Source organism: Equus przewalskii, chromosome 15 (assembly GCF_037783145.1).
Source record: "Equus przewalskii isolate Varuska chromosome 15, EquPr2, whole genome shotgun sequence".
Taxonomy (NCBI): Eukaryota; Metazoa; Chordata; class Mammalia; order Perissodactyla; family Equidae; genus Equus; species Equus przewalskii.
The window spans coordinates 83,319,047-83,345,608 of record NC_091845.1 but is presented as its reverse complement, the minus strand read 5'-3'; the positions used below and the strand labels follow the sequence as shown (position 1 = coordinate 83,345,608).

The window sequence follows — 26,562 nt, the reverse complement described above, 5'->3', positions numbered from 1 at the left end:
CACAGGACTTAAGTGAGCAAGAGAGGGACTGTTCAGGTGTTGTGGAAGCTCCATCTAGGGATAACTGAAGATGGACTTTCTGGTGGAGAAAGACACAGAGAAGGATTAATTGGCTTATTCCAAACTGAGCGCAATTCTTTAGGAAGTGTGCTTGAGGATATACTTGGCAATAAATTTGACAGCTAGCATGGTCTCTTTACACGTTGACTTTATCCGAGATTCTGCAAGGAGAAAACCAAATTTGCCTTTCTCTCGGAGCTCAAAGGCAAATGTGTGTTTGATGCCCAGGATGTAAGCCCAGTCTAGAGAAGAGCCTGATGTCGGGTCTGTAAAACATAAGCAGTGAATATTTAATTAGAAACAAATGCTAACATTTTTCTTGAAATGGAAATTCACTGGTGTAAAATTAGCAATAAAAACAATTATGTGTACAGTTAATTGCAGTAATGAATGGGAGTAGTGGTCTGCATAGTATAGAGTGTTGAATAAAAAATAATCTTGGCTTTGGAATCCACCACACATTTTAAAAATGTGCTGCATATTCAACCTTACTTTTTGCTTGGGTCAGTACCCTAAATTGAGTTTTTTTCCTGGGCACATGTTGTTGCAGATGGTCTGAGCAAGTGCAAGCAGCTGAGAAAACCAACTGAAGAGGGGTCAACAGTCACTGAAAACCTACCTAGGAAAACCACGCACACAAGCTATGCAAAATTACATCCTTTCTAATAGTTCAGATCTCTTTCTAGTCAAGTTGCTAGGTTAAACTATTTTATAGTTAAAAGATCAATAAAGTTATTAAATCAGTTATTTCAAGGATGTATTTAGTCCCCTAATCCAACTTTTCCATGTTTATTTTTATGAAATTTTACTAGCAATGTTATTATTTGGTAAAAAGATAGAAAATAGAAACACACATCTAGAAGTCATATACACATAATGTTTATACAGTGCTTATAAATACTATAAATGCATTTATGTATATTTTGCTTTACATAATAAAAAATGATTTTTCTGTACATGAAATCATTTATGTTCTAGGATAAGTAATGAGTTTAACTGATATTAACATGTTAGGTTTGTAAGGTAAGAATTCAAAGCTGTGATGAAGAAAGAGAGAAGGAATATTTTGGTGGAAAGAGATAGGGTTGGCTCTTAAATTATTCGGCAAATATTTATTAAACCTTTAATATTCACAGTGTACTTTATTTGGCACTGTGGAGGGTGGGTGGTGCAGGATACAAAGATGAAGAAGATGCTATTGGTGTCTTTGGGAACTTACAATTTAGCAGAGAAAAGTCAAAGAGGCAAATCAATAGAATTGGGCAGAACATATAGGTACGATAGGAAAGGTACACTATCTCATGAATATTTAAAGGAAAAAAGAGATTATGCTTGGTGAGGAGGATGGCATTTTATGCTCAGCACTTGCCCAAATACCACCTTCATAATGGAGGTGGTATCTGAGGAGAGCCTTGAAAAAAGGCTAGTATTTTTCCAGTAGAGATGGATGAAAGGTATTCTGGCCAATGAACTACAAAAGGATGGAAAAGCATGGAGGCATTTTTAGGGACCAGTAAGATCCAGTTGTACAGGAACAAACGGATCAGTGAGAGTTTGTGGGCAAAGCTCAGAAAACCTGATAAATCAGGACAAGGTGTTTTGTTTGGGAGGCAATGATAGCCATTTCAGTGCTGGACTTAGGATGGTTAACCTGGACTGGAAAGAGTAGAGACCAGTTAGGAGGTATTGTGGAATGAAAGCCTGAACTAGTGTAGAGTCACCACGCTGGGAATAGAATTGAGGGCTCTACGGAAGAAACACTGGAGTGGAAGAGTCACAGAATTGGATAAAAATGATTGAGATTTCAATCTGGGTGGCTAAAAACAATCCACATATTACTAACAGAAAACAGGAACTCGGAGAGCGTAGTGATAGGGAAAAGAGAGGGTGAAGGAAGGAAGAAAAAGGATATGTTTAGCATCAATCAGACATTCAGGACAGAGCTTGGGAAAACAGATTTTGAAATTATTGGCAGGAGCATCATAGGTGAAATTGGCTTGCACACTCTCAGGCTCATTACGTCCTCTTGGTGGACTGATCCTTTTATCATTATTAACGTCCCTCTTTGTTTGCTCTGAAATTTATTTTATCTGATATTTAATACGGGCACTCCTCTTTTGATTAATATTTGCACGGTGTATCTTTTCCCAGCCTTTCTTTCAATTTCAACCTGTGTCATAATTGAAGTGAGTTTTTTGCAGTGCATTGTTGAGTCATAATTTTTAATCTACTCTGCCAATCTCTATCTTTTAAATAACACACAGATAAATTATTGATATGAGTTAAACCTGCCGTCTTATTATGTGATTTTTGTTTGTTCCCTCTGTTTTTTATTCCTCTATTTCTCTTTTGTTGCCATCTTCTTGGTACATAAACATTTTTAGGATTCTATTTTGATTTACTTATGACAATGTTTTTGAGTATATCTCATTGAATACTTTTCTTAGTAGTTGCTCCAGGTATTACAATATACATACGTAACTTATTACAGTCTCCTGGCATCAATGTTTTACCGTGTCAAGTGAGATAGAGAGACCTTACTTGCACTTAGGTTCTTTTTCTCTTCCTACTTCTTAAATACAGTTGTCTTGAGTACTTCTCTATATACGTTGAACATCACAACAGATGGAGTTATAATTTTTGATTCAACCATCATAAGGAGAAAGTCTAGTTACCCTATCTATGCATTCGTTTATAACCTAATCCATCGCTCTTCCTTCCTTTCTATAGTTTCAAACGGCTTTCTGTTTTCATTTCTTTCTTATTTGGAGATCTTCCTTTAGCCAATTTTAAAGGGTACGTCTGCAGGTGACAGATTCTCTTAGTTTTCCTGTGTCTGAGACTGTTTTCATTTCCTCTTTATTTTCGAAGGATATTTTTGCCAAATATAGAATTTAGAGTTGATAGTTCTTTTCTTTTAGCCCTTGAAAAATCTTGTCTCTTCCTTTTGGCCTTTCATGGTTTCAGATGAGAAATGTGCTGTCACTTGAATTGTATTTTCCTTCTAGATTGTTTCTCTCTGGTTGCCTTCAAGAGTTTTTTCTTTGTCTCTAGTTTCCAGAATTTTAATTGTGTGGCTCCATGTGAGTTTGACTTTATCCTGTTTGGGTTTCGCGTAGCTCCTTGCATATGTTGGTTTATGTCTTTGGGAAACTTTAGTCTCTATTTCTTCAAATCCTTTTCTCCAGCCCTACTCTCTTTCTCTTCTCCTCCTGGGACTTTGAGGACTTGAATTTTGGATCTTTTGTTATTATGCCACACATCCCTGAGGCTTTGCTCATCTGTTTTCAGTTTGTTTTCTCTCTTCAGATTGGGTGAATTCTATTCACCTTCCAGTTCTCTGATTCTTCCCTCCATCATACTCATCTGCTGTTGAGCCCCTCCAGTGAGTTTTAAAAAATATGTTATTGTATTTTTCAGTTCTATAATTTCCATTTATTCTTTTTTATATCTTGCCTTTCTTTGCTGAGATTTTCTATATTTTCATTTGTTTCAAGGCTACCTGTAATTGCTTGTTGAAGCATTTTTATGATGGTGACTTTGAAATTGTTGTCAGATAATTCCAACATCTAAATTATCTCAGTGTTGGCATCTCTTGATTGTCTTTTCTCATTCAAGCTGTGATTTTTCTCATTTTTGGTATAAGTGACTTTTGATTATATCCTGGACATTTTGGCTATTATGTTAAACCTTAAATCTTAGCTGAAATCTGTTTCAGCAGGCAGTCATCCTGTTGAGGTTTAGCGTGCAGGCCTGGGCTACTTTTGTGACTTGTGGTTCCAATGACAATATAGCTGTCAGAGCCTTTGCATTGCTATTTTGGTCTGGTGGGTTCCCCTAGTGCTGCTGGGCTCCCACTGCTCTCTGCGGGTAACTGCTGCATGGGCCAAAAGTGATTTCCCCGCTGGGCCACCTGGTACCTCTAGGTGGCAAGCGTGGACTCCAGCCTGTGAGGGTAGAGAGCACTTCCCTGATTAGGAAAGAGCCTGAAGGAAGAGGAGGGGCTTGAAGAGAGGACTTCGTGAAGTATCTGCATATCACACTATTTTTTCTTTTTGAAAATGTCTACTTTTAGAGGCAGTCGGCTGAGACAGTGTCGAAAAGGAGGAGACAAACGAGGAGGGTTCGCAGTCCTGGAAGCCAAAGCAATGGCAAGAAGAAACGATGTCCACAGGGTCCTGTGTTGCAGGGAGTTTGTGGAGCATGTGAGCTGAAATAACTGTACTGGCTTAGTGATCAAGAAGGCTGCCATTTTTAGCTAAAGTGAGGTTTAAGTTCATTAGTAAAAAAGCACATAAAGGTAAGAGTTTAGTAGTACTGGAGGTAGAATAAATAGGAATTGTGTGTTGCATGGTGATTTAGAGTGTGCTAGACATTTTAATAAACCTGGCCAGTTTCTAGCTGCACCAGCTCTCCATTTTCAGTTAAGTAAACTATTGTGATTTCAAAGACTTAGAGTATGGCTACTCCATTTTGACAAATTTATTTGAAATTCCTCATTAAGATCGATAGTGGTGATTGAGAATATATGTGATTGATGACTTTTCATTAATTGTGAGATGTTATTGAGTGTAATATATTTTCTTTTACGACACCATTTTTTTGTATCTTCGAAACCTTAAATTTGCAAACAAAGACTATATTAAGGCATAAAAAGCTTTTTACTTGTAAGAATGCATTATTATAGAATTTAATTTGTTGAACATGCTACTTAGCCTTTTATTTATCTCCATCTGTACCCACTAAAATATGTGTATATATTTATAAAATATAATAACCATCACTTGCTAAATACCAGGCACCCTTCGAAGTGCTTTATGTGTGTTAATTCATTTCAGTAATTCCTGTCACAGCCTTATGATTCCAATACCAACTGCTGTTTCACAGAAGAGGAAACTTAGGCACAGAGAGATTAAGCAATTTGCTCAAAGACAGTAGCTAGGAAGTGGTTGAGTCAGGGTGAAACCCAGGCTGCATGTCTTCAGAGTGTGTGCTATGAAGCACTACGTACCACATGTCAATCTATAGTCCTCCCAATAAAAAGTCTTCACTGAGTTCTACAAGACAAGTTTTTGTTGACATTTTCTTAATATATCAACATCAACAATTTTTTTGTCTACTCTTTCTGAGGCACGTTAGGTGCAAAGAATTTGCTGTAATACAATCAAAACAAGTCAAAATAAAACTGAGCCAAACTAGGAATCTAGTTTCAGCCCAAAGGAATCCACATACAGTGACACTGGTGATTTAATGTGTGTTTTTTAATAAAAAGTATTATTGACGTGCATTAAACATAAGAACCCGCACTTTTATATCAACTCTAGATGAAAATTCTATTTGAAGCAAGAGCTGAAGCTGGAGATACACGGGCCTGAGTTGAAGTATTTTCTCTGCACTTCTGTTGCCCCTTAATATAATCTCAGCTTGAGTGTCTCTTAGTAGATATGTATTGGGTGTTGTGAGCTAAAAATTCGGGTCTGGATTTTATCCTCTTCAAAATGTACAGTGGTACAGCGTGGAAAACAGTACGGGGTTGAGAAACAGGAGCTGATCTAGAAATTTTGGTGGGTGGGGAAAGCAAGAAGAAAGGCACTTTGAAGGTAACTGTTTAATTAATGGTGTGACTTACAGATTGGTGATACGAACGATGCAAGCTGTCTGGTTCCCATCAATTCAATGAGCTCTTCTCGCTAACTAGGTACTATGTTCAGTTATTTCTAAGATGGTAAAGGATTGGTTATACTGTCAATATGCAAATGTAAACATTCACAATCTTTTAACATCCATTTTTGTGCCACCCGATATCGTTGCTTTGTGGCACAGTAGTTGGTGTAGCATTTGACTCTGGTCTGGAAGGCTGATTTTTGTTCCTCTTCTGCCCCAAAGTGATATAATTCTTCTGTTTCTCCATTTTACAGTCTATAAATGAGGGATTTAGCTTAGGGCAGTGGTTCTCAACCTTAGTTTCATCTCAGAATCACTTTGGGTACTTTAAAAAAAATGCAGATTCCTGGGCCCCACCGCAGACTGATGAAATCAGACTCTCTGGTGGGGGGCCTTATCGCCTGCATGTGTTAAAACTTCCTCAGATGCGTCTAATGGAGCCAGGCTTGGGAACCACGAATGAGATCATCTCCTAGGTTTCCTCCTGGTTTCAAATTTTATGACTTTAACTTACTTGCTATATTTGCTTTGTAGGTTCAAATTGCAAACATATTTATTTTTTTCTGGAGGTCGGAGATCTCTCCACAATTTGGGTTTTAAAAATGCTCCCTCGGTTCTTTTCTTCTGTCTCCATCAAATCAAAGAGAGAAAAATACTGGCAAATGCTAGATGCTTTCCCAAACTCTGGGACTTGTTAAGTGACAATCAGGATATTGGAATGATTAAACTATAATCGTGGGATGCCCTTATTTTCTGTTCTTACCAAGTCAACCACTTTGCAAGCCCCTGCTTCTCATGGGTGTTTGATTAACATTTAATCAGATGCTTTATTGAAGCAGTCACTCCTAAAAACTTTGAATGTCTGTCAAGCTGCTGTAGCCCTGTATAGAAGAGGCAATTCTTTCTAAATCGGAATTCCTTAAAAAAACTTTGAACATAATAAAAAAAGTTTAAAATACTGCTACACAGTTGTGCAGAGTAGTAATTCCTGTCCACCCTATCCTCCCTTTTTGAAAGTGACACATGATGGCATGGAGCTATGGTGCCTTGGTTCTCTGTTCCTCCCAGTTAGAATGTAACCCCTTGGGAGCAGTTATTGTGTGCTAACTCCTCTCACCTCTCTCTCAAAGCTCTAAAGTGCTGGATTATTCGGTAGGCGCTCCATAAATGCTTGCTCATTAAATGACTGTGATGCAACGCCAGGCATAGCTCTAGTATGCTCAGAATTTGCATATATATATGCAAACATACATTGAAATTATATGTGGAAAGTGTGAGAGTAATAATCCTTTGATGTTCTAGTTGCCTTTGCAAAATTTGTTCCTGTTGGGAATCCTTTGTTCTTTGCTGTCAAGGATATCTATGTGTCTTTTCTGCTTCTGATGTAAGACTTGCTCTTTTTCAGCATCCCTGCTATTTCTCAGTATCCACCAAGTATGCTGCCATTTTAAACTGGTGTTCTAGTCTGTCCTCTTATTCTTTATTTTGCTCAATTTTGGCCACTCACAGACATCATCTGTTTTGAAATCCTGTCATCCACTTGGACATGTAATGAACCCGTGGCACGGCTATGTCACAGCAAGATCTATTTGGATGCTGGTGATTGGCTGTGTCACTGTACTTTCTCTTCAGCCCTTTAGTGACCGGTCGATAGGTGATTGCTGATGAAGGTTCTGTAGGAACGGAACTTGTCTGTTTTTTTAAGTCATTTTTCCAATTCCACCAAAAGAGCCTCCAGTAAGTAGGCTCTAGAAGCTGTATGTGATGATGCCATTTTCAAATTCAAAGAGCAGTGGTTGAGGGTGTAGACTTTTAGTTCCAAGTTTATAGTTTTTGCTTTGGTTAGGGAAGTGGTTTCCAAGGTGTGGCCAGGTAGAGTTATTGCAAGGAAACCATAGATTCGCGTGTACGTATTTATTTTTTCAATCCACAAGTTCTAAAAGTATAATGGAAATAAGTATGTGTGTTTGGTGGTGGGGGGGGGGTTGTCCAGGAAATGTTTAAAAGTTAAACAGCAGTCTTCATGTTAAAAATATTGGATATCATGGCTCTCAAAAGTGATGCAGGCTAAATCAAGCCTAGTCTTGTTGTGGTTTCAATGCACATTCACTACTTTCGGCTAAGTCAGGGCGCCATTTTCATTGACCAAGTTTATGGGAATTAATTCTGCTGCTGTTCCGTGCCCTGCACTGTGCCAGATATTATGTGGTCTGAGAGAAGATTGGAAGTGTAATCTTTGCTTTTGAGAAATTCAATTTTGTTAGGAAGTTAAGGTTTTGTAAGCAGTTTCATTGGGAATTTTCTATAAAGTTTGGGCCTAAGAACTTAAGCTTGGAAATGGTTTGGAGAAAAGGTGATTTTTATTAAAGTATTTCCAAACTAAGATCAGTGGGATCCTGTTACAAGAGCAGAAATGATCTCACTTCCCCCGTCTGAATTAATGGTCTTTGATTGGTGAAAACCAAAGGAATTTCTTTTCATTGCTTGAAAATAGAAAAGCCTGGTTATTTTAACCACAAAAACCAAATGAGAAAGTAGTACGCACGGTAGCTGAGATGATGGGGCTTTCCCTTTGTTACAACCTGGGACTGAATTCCAGCTCTGTACTTGTAGCTACAACTACTGCCCACCTCCTATGGGGTTGTGAGGATTAACTGAGGTTGTGAAAATCAAGGGCAAAGCACAGTGCATGACATGTAAGAAATCTAAGTCAATAATTCAAAAACACACAAAAACAAAGTCTAAAAATAGTGGAGAGTGGGAAGCGGTGCTGAGACACTACAACAAAAGCAAGAGAACCAGAACCTCATGACCTCCTTTCTTGAGCCACCAAGTTGGTTTCAGCTGAATACAATAGGAAGGGGCTGGGGGAAGGACAGGAAACTGGTTTTACAGGATCCAACTGGCTGAAACTGTTGGCCTATCCATTTTCCCACCAGGAGCTCGGGAAAAGACTATGCTTGCATGGGGACAAGGCCAAAGAAGAAAGAGTCCAATTAAAGTTAAATGGTTTAAAAAAAATTTATCGACTTCACCCCAACTAGTTCTCCTTAGTTCCTGTGAGGATAACATGGTGGAGGTGGTGGAGGTGGTGGGGAGGAACAGGACGGGAGATGAATTAAACTGTGAAGTTGTCTTCACTTAATAACTTCTGTTGACCTGGTTCTAACCTTGTAAAAGTTCATTATAATTTGTTTCTAGAAAAGTCTTATCCCCCAAAAAGAGTGGAATCCATCCCCTAGATTCACGTATAATTCAGAATTACCTGTTAAAACTGAAGTTTAAATTAGCAATTCCAGATGTTTTAATCCTAATTTACAAATTCTATAATTTTCTTTAATATTTATTAAAAAAAATTAGGGAAAACGACGTAGTAAATAACGGGAAAAACTTACAAATTGTTGATGCTATTGTGCCATAGATGTAGTGGGTTTCATATCAAGTTGATAGAACATCGGTGCCAATCTTTGCAACTTTGACCTGGAGAGAAAGGGAAGTTGGAGTGCCATAATAGGATACTATGTAAATGCCATTACTTTACTGGAGATTTAAAAAAGTCAATTTTCCTAGTTATTTGGCATTTGAAGATCAAAATAAAATGAGTGATTAAATTACAAATTTACTTTCAGTAAGATATACTGTCATTGTGAAAACTTCTAAGTGTGAAATCAGTTACGTACATGGTTGTATCTCATTTTGTATTTCCATTCTTTCTTTTTTTCTTGTCTCCCTTCCTTTCTCCATCCCTCCTCCCTCCCTTCCTTCCTTATGTACTTCCTTCTAAAAAACATATTCTCTCTTCTTCTCCTCAGACTTCTTTGGCTTCAGATATTTGTCTCTTTGAAAGTCAGTTTCTCTCATGTTCCTCCTCTCTGTCTTTATCGGCTCCACATTGCCATAAGACTTTCTCCACAACTGATTTTAGCGTGCCAAGGGAAGAAAGGTGGTTGACTCCTCTTTACATTAGAGTTTCTCTTCCGGAGTGGCATTTCATGACCTTTAATACGCATTAGTGTTTTGTGCTGTTGTAATGAACTTTAATGGAATAGAGTCACTAACATATTTGTACTCTAAATGAAGACTTTTTTAGTCTATATGTATAGTGTATATAACCAAGAAATATTCTTTTTCTTAATAAGTTTAGTTGCTGTGTAAGAATAGTCTGAAAGCCAATGGTGGTGTCAATGCATAAATCATAGACTTTTCTCTACATACCAGGTCCTCATGGTTAGGTGGCAGGTCTGATGTATATCCAAAGGGAAACAGTAGCATCTGGGAGTAGGAATGGAATGTGATGTGGGCCTTGATTGATTTCAGGTGGCTTCGGATGAAGTCAGTGACAGCTTTGGTCTCTCTCTTGGACTATGGTGCGGGGCCCCGGTAGGTGTCTACACATGGGTCCTTGGTGTTAGGAGGAGCTGCAGAGGACATGGATGGATGAGATCACAATCTGCTCCTCATCAGTACAGCCCCACCTCTTCCGACGGAGATTCACAAAATGTTTCAAACATTTTAGTCTCAGGTTTGCAGTGCTGTCTTAACGTCTCTGGTGTCACAGTCTCAGCAGATTAACTTTGTACACACAACTTAGAGTGTAACAGACCCAGCCCACTGGAATATTTTAACCTTGTTTGTCCCCGCCTCCTCGTTTCCCAGGGTCGCAGGAATGATACATTAGAGGCAGCCACAGACCTGGAGCCAGAAAGAACCCAGTTCCAATTCAACCCAGGCTGTAACTTGCTGGAGACGGGTGCAAATTACCTTCTTTGAGCCTGAGTTTCTTCAACCTATTTCAGCAGGTGGCTCTCAATTAGGGACAGCTGCTATTATCACAGTCATTATGGTAGACTAGAATTAAAGGCCGAGGTGGCATTTTCAACAAAATTATTTAAAGGAAAAATTTATGAATGGAGCAGTGGTAATTTCTCCTTGAACGCATGTAACGATAAAGTCCTATTTGTGTAGCAACTGTAGTGCCGTCTGAGGAAGCAGGCCTCTGCTTTCACAGCCTTTCCATGAAAGCTTTTCACTTGCTTTGCCCCAGATGTTTCTTTTCACTAAACATCTGAAGAACTGGTGTATGCTGGTTTTAACCACTGGTATTTCTCAACTTTTATCAGGCCAGGAAGAGGAGGGACCTGAGACCTCTGTTCAGATTATCTGAATTATTGTGCATCTGGATTGTGCCTGATTTAGCAAGCTAGATATATTAAGTAAAAGATGGTTTGATATACAACCCCGCCACCTACTTCCTCCCATACAACGAAACATTCATAATACTTCTGCGATAGTGATGATCATCTTTCATTTTTTAGATTGGAAAATTAATACCTATCTTTACTGAAATAAGTAGGTGGTTTAAATAAATTTGGTGTCTAAACACTCTTTTTAGCTATTTTCCTTGAGATCAAGTCAGCTACTCACAGTTCCATGAGACATCAAAGTTCCTGTTGAGGTCAGTGCCGATGCATTGGGAGTCCTGGTTCTTGGAACGATTTTTTCTCCACATGCGGTTCTGCAGGACTGAATGATGGAAGCGTTTACACCAGATCAGTTTGTGTTTTTCAATTTGATCATTTCATATCCTCTTTGCAGTGTCTACAGCTTTATTTGAAATCTATCTAGTTAACCTGAGGCCCTTTATTATGAAGAAAAATATATTATTTTCTTACAACTTGTAATATTTTCAGAAATATTCCTTTTTATATTAATATTCTAAGGCTTTGATAAAATAATTCAGTTAGTTTTAAAAACTGTTGATTAGTTCTCAGTATTAGTTAATGATCAACGATGTTCTGAAATTACCTATAATTTAAATTATAACTTCATTACATCTTTCACCATTTATAGATTCAGATATAATACAGGTCAAATTGTGACTGTTGGGGCATAATTTTCAGAAAAGAACTTGATGTGATAGTATCCATCTGAAAGTTCAGTATTAATCTTAATTAGCAAGAGCAGGACCATAAAGCATCCTGTTAAAGACAGACAGACAGATGTCTGTGTCACTCTTTTCAGTTGGCCCTCTGTATCCCCGAGTTCCGCTGATTCAACCAACTGCAGATCGAAAGGCCTACGATGGTTGCATCTGTACTGAACACGTACAGACTTTTTTCCTTGTCATTATTCCCTAAACAGTGCAGTATAACACCTATTTACACAGCATTTACATTGTATTAGGTATTATAAGTAATCTAGAGAAGACAAAGTATACGGGAGGATGTGTGTAGGTTATATGCAGATACTAAACCATTTTACATAAGAGACTTGAACAGTTGAGGACTTTGGTATCCTTGGGGGACCTGGAACCAATGTCCTGTGGATACTGAGGGATGACTGTATTTATTTTTTGATACAATTATTCCACCTCAAATTCTGTCCCATCTTGATGGAATACAATGACTTTTGCTTTGAGGTCAATGTGTTTGTAATGTCTTTAAATGGCTTTTATTCTTAGCTAGAATATGCTTCTGCTATATCATATAACATAAATTTCCTTTATAATTATTTTTCCACATTACTAGCTTCCGCAGCAAAAATTTCATATTATTTCAAGGACATCTATGCAACCAGGAAATCATGCTTGCCTTAGTCTGAAATATACTTTTCTGTATCGGACCAACTGGTTACCCAAACCTTAAACTTAAGGTATAACAATCAGTGTGCATTAAAGTCAGTAAACAATATATTATCTAGATGCAAACAAGAGACTACAGAGCAGTATCTGTGTCCATGACCAAATATATCCATCAACGCTGAACACAGGAAGAACATAAAAATTCATTCGGTCCAAGAGTTTGGTCATAATTTTGTTTTTTCCATAAGTTTTGGTTGCCTGTAGGGGTAGGAAAAAAATCAAGCTATTAGTATAAAGTTTAGCTACCATGTGGAAAGCTGTGGTTACAATAGTAATAACTGCCACTCTGTAAGTCATTTGCCCAAGGTCACATGATTTCAAACGTATTTCCCTTAAACTGCATGAAAATAAGTGACCTATATGGATAACAGAAAAAAATGACACTTATTCAGACTAGTGAAATTAATTTAACTGAACGTTCTTTAAAGGATCATTTAATTAATGAGATTTGTGGCATTCCAAATGTAGCATGCAAGATATGTTTCATAGAAAAATGGAGGCCACATGAAAAATTAGCAGTACAAGTTGTTTTTAATGGATTCTTTCCTTCACATTCCTTAGGTAAATATAGATTGAGTCTGTAAGCATAGGAATATGTTAATATTGGAGAGGATTAATACATTACTTATAAATAGGATTAAACAAAATATGCTTTGTTACTAAGAAACTCAAACCATTTAGAAATTGACTGATCCACATTTTTTCTCACATCTAGCTAAAATTTCTCTAGTTATCTGGACTTAATGTGGTTACCTAACATCTCTCTCATCATTCTTGGAAATCTCTTCCAGACATATGTGTAGCGGAGCCAAGAGATTTCACATAGCCCCACGATGGGTGTTCCCTTATGGGTTGAATAAGGGGAACTCTTGGGCCTCAGCTGGAACAGCTTAAACAACCACAAGGATAAGACAGTTCTACTGGCAGATTCGTTCCTAGTGAAAGTACCCATGCCCAGAAAGCCACTGTCACACGTATTCCATCAGCATGTTGTATACAAAAGCTGCAGAGAGAGAAAGTTAAAAGATAGTAGGAGTCAGAATACAATAGAAATAGAATGAGAAGAATAGTAAATTTATAAATTGGATTTACTTTTTTAAAAAAAGTGAGTTAATTTTCATTTGGAAATGAAATTTAAATATGAAAATTCCAAGTGCATATGTGGCCAATGAAATCTCTAAATAGGAACTAAAGTTCTGGGCTTTGAGTGCACTGAAGAAAGGCCACGTTTGTAGGTTGTAATATTAAGGTGGTTTCAGATTTTCCATACTTAACTATAGGGAAAACTCTCAAATTATAACCCAAACGTTTTCTTTTAGTTTTATAAACTGTCAGCTGGAGTTCAAGAAGTTTGAAGGAAGGTGTCAATTTTATAAAAACTGCAACGATGAGTAAAATCCAGAGCATTTATTTCCTGACAGCACCAAATGTGGACTCTTCTAGTTAAGTGGAGCTGCACTGGTTTGGAAAGGGGTGTTGCCACTCAGCGAAGTGCTGGAGACTTGACAATCAAAGGAGAATTGTGAGAGTGTTCCGATTCACTTACCTGATAGACAGACCACTGGCAGAAGGCTGGGGAGATCCATTCTCGTGCATGAATGCCACAATCCATAAAAATAGCCTTCCTTCTTTCATCCTTTTTCCCAATCTATTTAAAAATAAAGTTGAGATATTATTTTGCATGATCTCACACACTGATCCTTTGTTGTCCAATAACTCATTCACATTCTCAAAGCAGCGCTTTCCCCTGTCTCCTGTGGAATGAGGAACTGTGCAAGCATGTATTATTCTCAGGGAAGACCAGGGCACATATCCTTAAATGTCTATACATAATTCATCATCTATTACATAGTATATTTTTCAAACATTTTTTCCAGTACAGAGTTGCTTTATAGGGTTTTTTAAAAAAATCACAATCCATTTTTTTCTTGTTGCTAACATCCACTGGTCTGAGAAATAGTTTATAATATTGCTTCTGCTTCTGTCATTTCCTTTTGGTTTTCTGGCTTCATAAACTGGAGATGGTCAGCCTGGACATTTAGTTTGTAGTTGTGTTTGCAGTGGGGAGGAGGAATAGTGGCGGAATATTTGAAGGGCTGTCATTTTGGAGAGAGTTTAGGTTCATTTTGGGGGGTTGGACGGAAGGAATGGATGGGAGTTCAGGGGAAGGAAGGGCTTCTGGGTTACGAAGGGGCTGCTTCAGGGAGCAGTGGCTTCGGATGTACAAAAACCCAGCAGCAGCTGAATGACAATTGTCAGCTCCGTTAGAGAAGGGAATCCCCCATCAACACGAGGTTAAAAGCCTCACTTACAATTCTAGGATTCTTAAGTTTCTCTTTTCTTCATGACATTTTAGTCATCAGTTTCACTGAATTGAATGGATGGAACCTGTTTTATACACCAGGGACATCATAAACTCTTGTAATAAGGATACAGGATAAGATATTTGTCTGCATGTGTCCTCTGTGTCTAACATTGTTTATTCAGGAACTGTCTTGGTTCTACCTAAAACCACCCGTCACTTCTATTCTTGAGTGGATGTCTAGAGCTTAAATGTCCTTCAAAAACTAAGACTTTTTATTGTCTCAAAATTAGCTAGATGTGTCACAAAGTAGCTTTTCAATTCATGTTTTTCAACAATAATAAGAATCAGTAGTTCTTGAATTATTTTTACCTTGAGAACATATAGTGGGTTATCTTCAGCAGTAGTTCCAATTTTAATACGAGAAACCATTTCAGGACGCTTATGCACCATTTTTTCAGTCTAAGCAACAATCTTAAGAGCAAAACCAATTCGAGGAATTAGAATAAAAGAAAACTAAATGACAACAAATGTTGAGGATCACTCTTGTTTTGAAGCACAGGCATTTTGTACTGTACCTTGTCCCAGGTATTGTATTTTGCATAGCTGTGCCTGCCTGGGATATCTTCTTTAACATCAAACTGTTTATCAACCTCTTCTTGTAGATCATGAATCAAGATTCTGTTTGACAGGGGATTGATAAAATACACACTTACTGAGAAAGAAAATCACAGTTATTTTTCACTTGCAGAAATGTTCTCTTCCTTCGTCTCTCAGATCAAGTTGGCCCTGTTTCTTCATTATTCTCTAGCCATCTCTTTTAGATGTGTCATGTGTCTGGCTTCAGATTTCCCATTTATTTAGAGCTGTGCTATCCCATGGCAGTCTCTAGCCACATATGGCTCTAGAGCACTTAAAATAGGGCTTGTCCAAAAGCAGAGATTGCTGTACGTGTAAACCATACGCTGAATTTCGAAGACTTAGAATAAGAAATTATGTAAAATATCTCACTAATAAGTTTTATATTCATTACATGTGGAAATATATTTCAGCATGAATATACTGGGTTCAATAAAATATATTGCTAAAATTAATTTTTCCTGTTGCTTTTTACTTTTCTGATGTGGTCACTAGAATATTTAAAATCACACACGTGGCTTGCATTATACTGCTACTGGGCAGCGCTGATCTACCGTCACACCCCATCTTTCTCCAAAGTGCACACACATTCACACACACACAACACAGGCAACAATGTGTATTCTTATGCACATCCTTTATCATTTCAGACTTTGAGAGCTGGGAGAAAGTTGAGTAACAACAGTAATAGTAAGCACGCACTTAGCACTGGTCATTGCTCTAACCACCTCGTGTACATTAACGTGTTGAATCTTCACATGAGATTATTATCCTCATTTTACAGATGAGAAAACTGAGGCACAAAGTGTTTGAATAGCTTGCCCATGGTTTACAGAGCTAGAAAATGGTTAGGCTGGTTTGGAGGGGGCGAAATAAGATGCAGGAAGAATTGCTGGGAAGCTAATGTTGGGGAGCAGAAGCTTATGCCTCTACCCTCTTCTCTATTTTCATCTCTTCCTGAGTCGTCTCGGCAGCTCCTTGAGTCCCACGGCTCTCATGGCAACCTGACTGTAGCATGTTTGTGTCTCCAGATCTGGCCTCTCTCCTGAACCTCCCTCTCCCCTTCCTCTTCCTTGCCTCTCCCGTGGCTGCCACAGCCAACTGCCTGCCTGACACTTTCACTGGGACATCCATGTGTTTAGTGTGGGCCAGGTTGGGAATTTGAATGCAGGCTTGTCTGACTTCAAGATTTATGTTTCAAAAGTACCATGTGTCATCGTATACACAAATACTTTTGTATGCTTTGTCTGTTTTGGGATTTTCTATTGTGCTCCATTAGTCTGTTTTCGTACTCTTGCGTAAAAACCAAACAATATTTAATTATAGTTTTAATATTGAATTTTAACATTTCACAAAGTGTCTCTCTATTCTTGCTTTCAAATTTTTTGAGTAGTTTCACCTGTTTTTAATGAATGTTTTTGTCAGAATCATTTTAGAAATTATTATAAAATGGGCTTTTGATTAGAATTTTATTAAATTATGTATAAATTTGAGAAGAATCTTGTTAATAATGAACCATCTATAGCTGTCTTTTTGATTCCTCAGTAAAATTTTGTATATTTTGTTTATTCAGATTTTTTTTATTAGTCTTATGAGTGGCTTTCTTTCCACTAAACATTTGAACTGGTTATTATTCATATATTAAAAAATATATTGCTTTGGTTATACTTATCTATTAGCCACTTTATTAGTTTAAAAATTATCTTTTTACTTCTAAGGATTTTATATTTATGTCTTTTGGGTTTTCTGTGTAGTTATTTCTTCTGCAAAAAATTATATTTTCTACTTTTTTTACAATAACTGTTTCTTTTTTTTCCTTTATTGCATTGGCTAAACTCTCTGAACAATGGAAAATAATACTGGTGAAAGAGGGCGTTCTATTTTTTTTCTGGTTTTAACAAGAAAACCTGTCTTTCACCATGAGTATAATGTTGATTGCCATTTTCAGATTAATATGACAGTATCTATTGATATGATCAAATCACCACTGTCCATCCATGTACAGTGGCATTAAAATGTATTATTAGATCCTTTAATATGTTAAATATTATGTTACAGCCATAGGAGATATACAAACACTCTCACAAAAAGCCTCGTTCATTTTATTTTAGATACAGTTATAAAAAGCTTGTCCAACCTAGAAAGAATGCACTGGACACAGGGAAAATGACTCACAGGAAGCAAGCCTACTCTCAGTAGGTGAGAGCTGACGGCAAAAAAAGGAAAGTGAAATGACACAGAGAGAAGGATTTAGCACACCTGGGGTCAGAGGTCCCTTGATGTAAGTCCAAATCACCCAGCATATTCTGGTAACTTAAATAGCCCTTGAGGATATCACTCTCTTACAGCACATATGAAAATTCATGTTGATAATGATAATCCTGAAGGTAAACAGTATTCAATATATTCTATTTTGCAGGGTAAGGAACTGTGGCTTATGATGAAAGTACTTCAGTGAAATACTTACAATAGGGAATTTTTTGAAGTTCTACTCATCTGAACAATTTCCTTATTTGGATTATCTCAATTCCTGTTGACTTCATGTAAAACATGGCGTTAGTCTACTTTTGTTGATGAGACATATGTATTTTCCTTCTGTCAGCAGTGAGTCCTATGTAGGAAGATGTTGCCTACTTTTTCATTCTAGTAGGACAGGATCCTGCACTCTTTCACCTCCATAAATGCTGTCAATTAGGGCAGTAGTGATCTAGTGGGGAGAGGCTCTGTGGTCAGACATTCTTGGGTTCCAACCCCAGTTCGGCTACTTAATACTTAATGTGATTTTTGCTGGGTTAACCATCTCTCCGAGCCTCAGTTTACTCATTTTTACAATGGGACTAAACATGCCAGCCAGGATTGTGGTGAGGATGAAATGAAGTGAAACTTGAGATGTACTTGGCATGCCATAGGCACCCAGTGAACCTCAGGATAATAGTGAAGATGAGTCACAAAACTGACAACCGCTTCACATCTGAACGTGTCTTCAAACCAGGCTTTGATGGTATGTAGCTGTTCGACACTGATTCCTTCAATTTCTTATGATAATGAGCTGTGACAGTGTGGCACCCACTCTACTTGTCGGTTTCTTCCTGCTGATTGACTGACTGACCTGAGTTTGGAGGCAGAACATAAACGAGGTGTACTCCTAATTAGAGTTTATTTAGCACATGAGACCGAGTACTGCTCATGAATATTGATTCCCATTAACAGCACTGACAAGCACATTATTATGCACATTATATCTAACTCATTGTATGCTTGGCTTTTGACTTGCGATAAATCTGGGATTTCTAAGAAAAAAAATTGTGACAACAATTTTGGAATCAGTTGGGGCATGTTGCACTAAAACTCACCCAAAGACTGAGAAGGTTGGAAATTATATTTTGAGTGGTCATTACAGACATCATTATTTTAAGCTCTAAAGAGGGCACGTGGCTTTTGCTCCACCTGCGTTAATAGAAGTAGAGGAACCAGACAAAAGAGAAGTTTTATGGTTCCAGAGGTTGATTCCTACTATAAGGCAGTATTAATTAGTCACAGGAAGCTCATATCTAAGAATATTTTTAGACTTACACATATCAGATTAGCTCTTGCGATAATAATAGGAAAGGAAAATTCTATCAGCTGAAATACAACCTTTCCACAAGTGCAGCTGCATGAGGACATCAGAATGGTGCCAGATTGTTGCTGATAGGGACTAGAAATTAAGCCTAAGCCTGGAAATTAAGAACTAGGGCCAGATGTTATTTTCATGAGCCCTTCCACTAACCAGCAGCCAGGCTTAAGCAGATGAAACCAAATTACTTTCTCTTGAATATTATTTTAGCACTCCAAGTTTGCTTAATTTGTTAAAAAAAATTCCTAAATTTAGGTGAAAGGGTAAACAATTATCACTGAGGATTTAATGATGTAAATGGCTAATGTTTGTTGAGTCTTATGTGCTGGGCACTCTGCTCAGCACATTATTTATATTTTATCAGTTAATTTTCATGTGAACACTATTAATTGGGTACCACTATCACCTCCATTTTTATAGGGGTTGGGTTGATTTCCAAAGTTGACGCAACTGATAAAATACACAAGTTGAGATTGGAACCCAGAGACGTCTGACTTCAGAGTCCTAGCTGTGAACCATTGCACAACGCCTCCATCACAAGGAGTGAAATCCTCGGGTGCTGCCATCAGACCCATAGTCTTCTTAGTCTACCGAGGCTTGTGCAAAGTTTGCGTGGTTGATCAGCTCTCCTGGAAGCCTGCGTCCCAAGGTCAGGGAGGAGGAAACAAGTTCAGAGAAGAGGCAAGATGATTCTTATTTTGACAGCTTCAAGTCTCCCTCCCTCTGCTGCTTTTAGAGAGTAACAAAGAAGGAACGGAATACCGTGGGCCACGGCGTGTGATTGCTATAGCCTCTGGTGTGTGTACCTGCGGTCGGAAGGGATGTTTCAGAGAAGCAGAGTCATTGTTATAGTGCTTTATACACTGATCTGGACCCCCTGTCTCCATGCCCACATTCCAGCAGAACAGGGGCCACTCAAAAAGCATGATTTCAGGTTTCCAAAAGATCTCATTTGTCCCCAGTAACTCCCTAATTGGGTTACTGTGTATCAAACTTGGCCCTTACTGACATGGATTTCTCAACCTTTGGGGCATACTTCTGGGTTGGATAATAAACTTTAAGGCACTAATTTATTCAGTAGGAGGGAACGGGAGCATCTGGTGGTAGCCTCTAGTGATCCCCTGTTGCACAGTGTGCATGTGTGTGTGTGTGCGTGCGCTCATGTAAGCGCATGTATAAGTGGTCTTTCCTCCACGTGCATTAACAGAAGTGAAGGAACCAGGCAAAGAGTGATTTATGGTCCCAGTCAATCTTTAAGAAACCCCTACGAAACACCATTTTAAAGAGGAAGAAAATGAGGTGGAGAGAAGTTAAGTCAACTGTCAATGTTAAAAATACCTAATGCATGGCTTAAATGGAACTGGACCCTGACAGCTTCGCTCCAGAATCCACATTCTTACATACCACACTCTTCTGCTTTCCACCGTGACCAACATCTCATTGACGTTTATAGCAGGTGTCAATATATCTGTTTTACTCTTGGGCAAGTAACATATAAAAATGTGGAGCAGAAGGAAAAATAAATGGTTTGAGACATTAGAATGACTTATTTCACTGAAATACTTATTTGATAGGACCATGTATATCCTTGGAATATGAATATGTGTCTGACTGAACATTATTAGGTCGTTGGACATTAATATGAAGTGTTGATGAATCCTGTGTCAGTTTGGTGTGGATCTCTTTTCCATTTCCCACATAATCTTATGTGGATTTTAATAAGATTTTACTCAATTGTATAATTTGAGTTTTACTATTATATTAATATTTGTTTTCTGAATTACTTTTCATTAACACCTCTTTATTTTCTAATTTTAACTTTTGATAAAAGAAAAGATAATCTAAAATGTATCTAAGATACAAATATCTAAAATTTAAAAAATGAGCAAAAACACTAGGGTTTTATCTGCTGAATCTGGATCTGGCATCTGGCCCTTCAGGCTCGGTCCAATGGATGGACGTGCTCTCCTTTAGACATTTACTCAGCAGTCTGTTCAGGTTGGTCAGTATATCCACATGATTTCCTTTTGGGGCTTGGCCTTTTATGACTTTGTAAAGGTGTAAATAAAAAGGAGCAACCATACTACTTTAGAATCAAATCTGTCTTAGCAATTTAATTTTATGAAAATTAAAAGAATATCACGCACAGATGCTTTAAACTAAATAGTGGTTTATATGCACTGTCTAGTGAAGGGTGTCTAAGCAAACCAGCCTCCTAATGTGGCTTTATCCACACTGGTGCCTGGGTCCAAGCAGATGTTTCTGTTCTTAGAGACCTCTTCTCTCACTGACTGACACCAAGCAACACACGTAATTAATACGCAAAGAAAATTATCTATATAGTTAGTACTTGGAGACAAGATTTTGAATAGTTCTTGTCTGCACAGATCACTTTCCATATTTATATTTCCAAGGAAGGTAACTATCTAATTATGTGGCTTTCCCACAACTGTGGTTAATTTGGACCAATTTCTAGAAATCGTGTTCTAATTAGATAAAACTAATTTTTACAGGTAGTTGAACACTTTGGTTCTTGCTGTAGATAGCATGGAGGCATCTTGGCGTCGAAGATACGCCATTGTGAGGATCTGGAGTCAGCCCTCTGTTTGGGTCAGAATCGTTTCAGGCTGGCAGAGGCCGAGAGGACCGAGGAGGAAAGAGGGCTGACGGGAGCTTTGTGATGGACTAGAAGGATGTCAGCTGCCTGCCTGGGTGTCTTCTGTCACAGTGACTTATTCCACTCTCCACTCTTATCTCAAACAGCTAGCTTTTTGTCTACATTACAAGGATATGCAGGAAAACATAATGCTTTGTTTTTACCCTGCTGTTCAAACTAAATTATACAAAATTGGCGAGCTACAATTTATTTTAGTTTGGGCTGGATACTTGGTAAGAATTGGTTGATCACAGGAGTGCCGGCAGGTTTTTTTCCTACATTAACCGAGAAAAGCGAAGGGTGTGATAACCGAGGCACACATCTGGGAAGCCTGACAGTGAAGGGAATCAAGAGACGCAGTCTCGGGGGTGTACAGAGTGGGGGACGGTTTCTCTCACAAGAAAGAATCAAGACGTCATCTGAACCTTAGTATAAGCAGGGTCCATAGTGTATGACTCATTTCCGCTATTTTGGAGGTACATTTATAAAGTGTCTATTTCTAATTTTAATGGTGCAATTTATAAAAACACAGAAAAACACAAATCGATACATTAATTAAAACAGGCTAAATGCAGTATAAATTAATCTTGAATACGTTCTCCCCATTTATTAACTTCTACGTTTGCTTCACAACTCTCCTGAAACCACAGTAAAAACAAAGACAGAGATCAACAACATCACAAATAATAGTCTGCTACTTTTTAAGCCATTAAGCCATGAACAAGAATGTTGTTTGTCTTCTGTCTTAGGTGTGTCTTTGCTTAATTTCAGTAAGAGTTTATATATATTAAGGATGCTGTAGTGATACCATAAATACAATCAAGTCAGGACGAGCAGCAGTAAAGCCCGCTCTGCAGTGTGACATATGGGGTCTTGGTCTCCACCAGCAGAAGAAGGCCTTTTCAGTTACAGCACTGAGTTAGTAGCAGAGGCATGAAATAGCAAGTTGGAAAGGAAGCACTAGTGCTGAGCAGTGTTTTGAGCGGGACAGGTGTCAATAAAGGGGATGCCTGGGGTGACAAGTGCTGGGGAGTTAACACAGGACCCTTCAGTACATCAAATGCTAAATGTTTGAAAGTGTAAAAATACATTTTGTTTTCTACATTACGCATTGATTTGTGATAGTCATCGCTGGGCTCCCTTCTTGCTCGCTGCCCCAGGGCCCAGACTTGCATGGCCCATGGACGGGGCTCAATAAATTCTAATTTCCCCTATTTCTCTATGAGGCCACAATGATTCATTTCGGCATCTTCGGTCATTCAGAATTCTCTCCTCTTGCATGTAAGTCTTATTCTACTGCATTGCTTTTGCTTTCTCTGAGGAAGAATTTCTTCCATTAGAATTATTTATTTATTATATATTTTACATTCCCGTATCTCTGACTTAAAGATGAATTCTCCTTTGATGTATCCGGAGAATTCAAATAGAAGCATGTGGTGCTGGTGGTCACCAGCGTGGCTAGCCATCCGTGCCTGCTCGTGTGCACTCTGTCCTTACTAGGGGCTGATGTTTGGAGGTGGCAGATGTAGGTAGTTGTCATTCTTGCAGATCAGAGCAAACAGAAGATGGAAGTTGAGTGGCCAATATAAGCAGGCCTCAAGAGTCTGTCAGGAAGGAACTGTAAATTTTATCTCATAGATAGAGCTTTTGTTTTTTTGGCCCAATTAAAAAATAGTACTTCCCTCGCAATTTCAAGACTCCCCAAACTTTAAGTATCCAACACATTTGAACATTTTCATAGGACTTACTTATAGTGCATTTTATTTTGGTCCAAGGCAGACTGGATGGCTTGGGATTCCTTTTCACCAACTCGGAAATCCACTGTCATGTTAGCAGCTACGTGGTGGGTGGCATCTGGATACCAGAAGTCAAGCTACGGAGATGAGTTCAGTGTTAGCCACGATTGTTTATTTGCTCATCCAACACATATTTATTAAGAAATGATTGCGTCATACGCCACAAAAGGAATTTGGGGTTCAATGTGACTAAGGTATGGATCCTTCTCTTAATAAGCTTATGAGATTTTTGCAAATATATTTACGAATTGCTGAATATTAGGGAGTGGGAAAGAAACCATTTGTACTGATGACTTTTGCAGGACATAGTATCTAAATATGTGTATCTATATATCTCTATATAAATGTATATAGTATCTATATATCTATACGTAAATGCAAAAAGAATGAGCAGCTTTTGGTTAATCTGTTTGTTTTCATCATCTTGGGGCTAATTGGGGTTGTTACAGAATTGAGTTAGCCAAAACATCTGTCTCTCATTGGGAATATAGATTAAATATCCCCCCACCCCCGCCCGAGTCAGGCCTCAAAACCAGATGTCCTGTGAACTCTGGAATTCCTGGAAGGCTTGTGTCTAACAGAAGGCATAATCTCCAGCCTTGTCATTTTTCTAGCAGTATGTCCTTGGGCAAATTACTAAAACTCTTAGAGTTTCAGTCCTCTCCCCTAAAAAATGGGGCTAACAGGACTCCATTGGGACTGTCATGAAGATTGTGAAATGGGTATGAGGTCTGGGACATTCAGGCATTTAGCAATGCTGATTCCCTTCTCTTTCTCTTCTTCTAGCTGAGAATTTCAGAAATTTGGTGAATGAGCCCGGAAGGATAGCATTCAGATTAAAATAACTTTGAGAAGATTCCAATGCTTGTTGTTCTTCAAAATTCACACTCAACTATGAAAACGAATGAAGTACCACTCCCCAGCCTGGAAAGTGCGAAGGAGGTACTCAATTTCCACCCATCACACCAAGCTCGTGGGCGTGCCCAAGTCTACCTGGCTGCTTCGTAGTTGAATCTTTCTCTACCTCTGGGTGAATCGATTATGTGCCAGTATGAGGCTGCTATGAACCAACCAATATTTATTGGTGTATTTTGATCAAAAAGCTACAGTGTGAATTGGACGTAAGAGAGATGAGTGTGATTTAAAGGCGAGTTAGGCGGGGCCGTCTCATCACAACAGCAATTTCTCTGTTGTAACAGGGCCATGTGGAGCAAGAGTGTAGGGCTCAGGGAACTTTCATGAGAGCTGGGTGCTGTGGTCGTAGAGGCTAATAAAGGACTCATGAGAAGCAAGAAGTTGAGTGTGGGAGACAGAGCATGTATGCATTTCCAACATGCTGACCAAAGCCAGGGGCGAGCACTGGGTGTTCTAAGCACACAAGAAGCAATCCAAACAGGGTGATGAGAATTGGTGGACAGAGAAGACTCCTGCCAGAGACACCATCTGCGTTGGGTCTTGAAGAGTAAGTATGAGCTAGCCAAGTCAAGAGGGAAGCACATTCCTCATGAGAAAAGGTGTGTGGGCCAAAGTGGGTGAGTCTTTGTTGTTCAAGGGGTGAGAAAGAGGGTGGGGGAGCTGGAGACTGCAGAGGCTGGCAGGCTGGCCAATCATGGGCTCTGAGTGCCACACCAACACCGACAGAAAGTGCATCTACAGTGTTTGTTATGGCCAGGCCTGCTTCTAAGCGCTACCCAAATATTAGTTCGCTTAGTCTTTATAATAACCTTAAGAAGTAGGTATAATTATTATCACCATTTGATGGAGGAGGAAATTGAGACCCAGAAAGGTTAAGTAACTTGCCTAAGGCCACAGAGCTGGGATTGGAACCTCTGAAGACCACGCTCTTTCCATACGAGGCTGCCTCTCATTAAAAGCTTCAAATGGAGGAACACAACCATCAGGTTTGAGAGGGAGCAGGCAGGGTGTGGGCGGACTGGGCTTTGTGGGAAGGAGGAGCAGAACCCGGAGCGCCAGTTAAGGGGCAACTGAACTCTTCCCAGGAGAAGGTAGGGCAGCACGAACTTGGCAGTGGCAGGGGCAGGGAGAGGAAAATAGCGATTTGGACAACATCTGGCAAGTAGAGTGGGCAGAAGTTTTGACTGATTCGCTGTGGAGACAAGGGTGTGCGTGATTCTAGTAAATCCCAGATTCACTTCTGGGCTTGAGTCTGATGTGTAATCTTGGTCGTTTAATTACTGTCTTTGAACTTCAGTTCTTCTGTTTTAAACGGGTTAAATTATGACACTGACATTGAGAATCTCTTAGCGAATTTGAAATGGTATATGTCAGGTGGCACAGTGCGCCTTTTGTGTAGGAGCAGCTGCATAAATGATAAAACGATCACGTCGGCCCGTTGGATTTGGAAGGACTGATCTAACTTTAAGGGTTTCCTTTTAAAATGGACCTGCTCTTGGAAGGGTCACATCTTGCTGTTGTCAGCCAGGTGGTCCTTCATGTTACCGGTTAATACTTTAACAGAAATTGTGCCACCGGTGAGGGTGAGGGTGGGAGCGAGCAGCATGGCGCCGGCAAAGCACCAGGAATGGCCCCTTGTGTCACAGTGTCACCCAGAAAAGGCTATTTCTTGCAAAGCTTTTGAGAGGGAAAGCGGAAGTGGTAATCTTGGGAAAAAGCAAAAAAGGGGGAAGTATTGGTGATGGGCTGACTTATCCAGGCAGCTCCCCCTCCTTCCCTTATCTTTGTCTTTCATAGCTTCGTGGACATTAAACCTAAAATAAAAGAGAAGCAGCTTTCAGAGAACAGGGAGAAAAGATAAAATATCCCTCTGAATGCTTTACCTTGTTGGTTTTGGCCAAGTCCTTTATGATGTTCGCTTGTTCTTCATCCTGGGGCCTCACTCAGGACACCTTCTCCCTTTGAGAATGCAAAAGATGCAAAGTGTGAACTGTCAGCACTGTTCCTCAGTCCTCCTCCCACCCAGAGCCGGAGCACAGGTGGTGGCATTTACCTGTCAAAGTGGACAGGAGAGATGGCGAGGGCGGCAGCGATCAAGCCCACGGGGGGCAGGAGGAGCCGCATGGTTCTCTGCCCGCCCCAGACCCTCTGCCAGTTTTATGCCTCAGCTCTTATCTGGAGGTGGAGCTGATTTCCTCTTAGGGGTCTGGTGGATGAAATGGTTTTCCCCTCGTGTTTTCTAGTTGGGGAGGGAGGAGTGGGGTGGCAATACTA

At 39.1% G+C, this 26,562-nt stretch overlaps 1 protein-coding gene across 1 annotated transcript; it reads right to left on the bottom strand.

The window, feature by feature from the left end:
* CPA3 (carboxypeptidase A3) lies at window positions 1–26,562 on the bottom strand. The gene is given in 11 exon segments (XM_070576286.1): window positions 1–326; window positions 9,120–9,204; window positions 9,940–10,142; window positions 11,149–11,247; window positions 12,442–12,562; window positions 13,911–14,012; window positions 15,039–15,140; window positions 15,245–15,347; window positions 23,326–23,450; window positions 26,172–26,247; window positions 26,342–26,562. Coding segments are annotated over 11 exon segments (1,275 nt in total). The 5' UTR covers window positions 26,413–26,562; the 3' UTR covers window positions 1–138.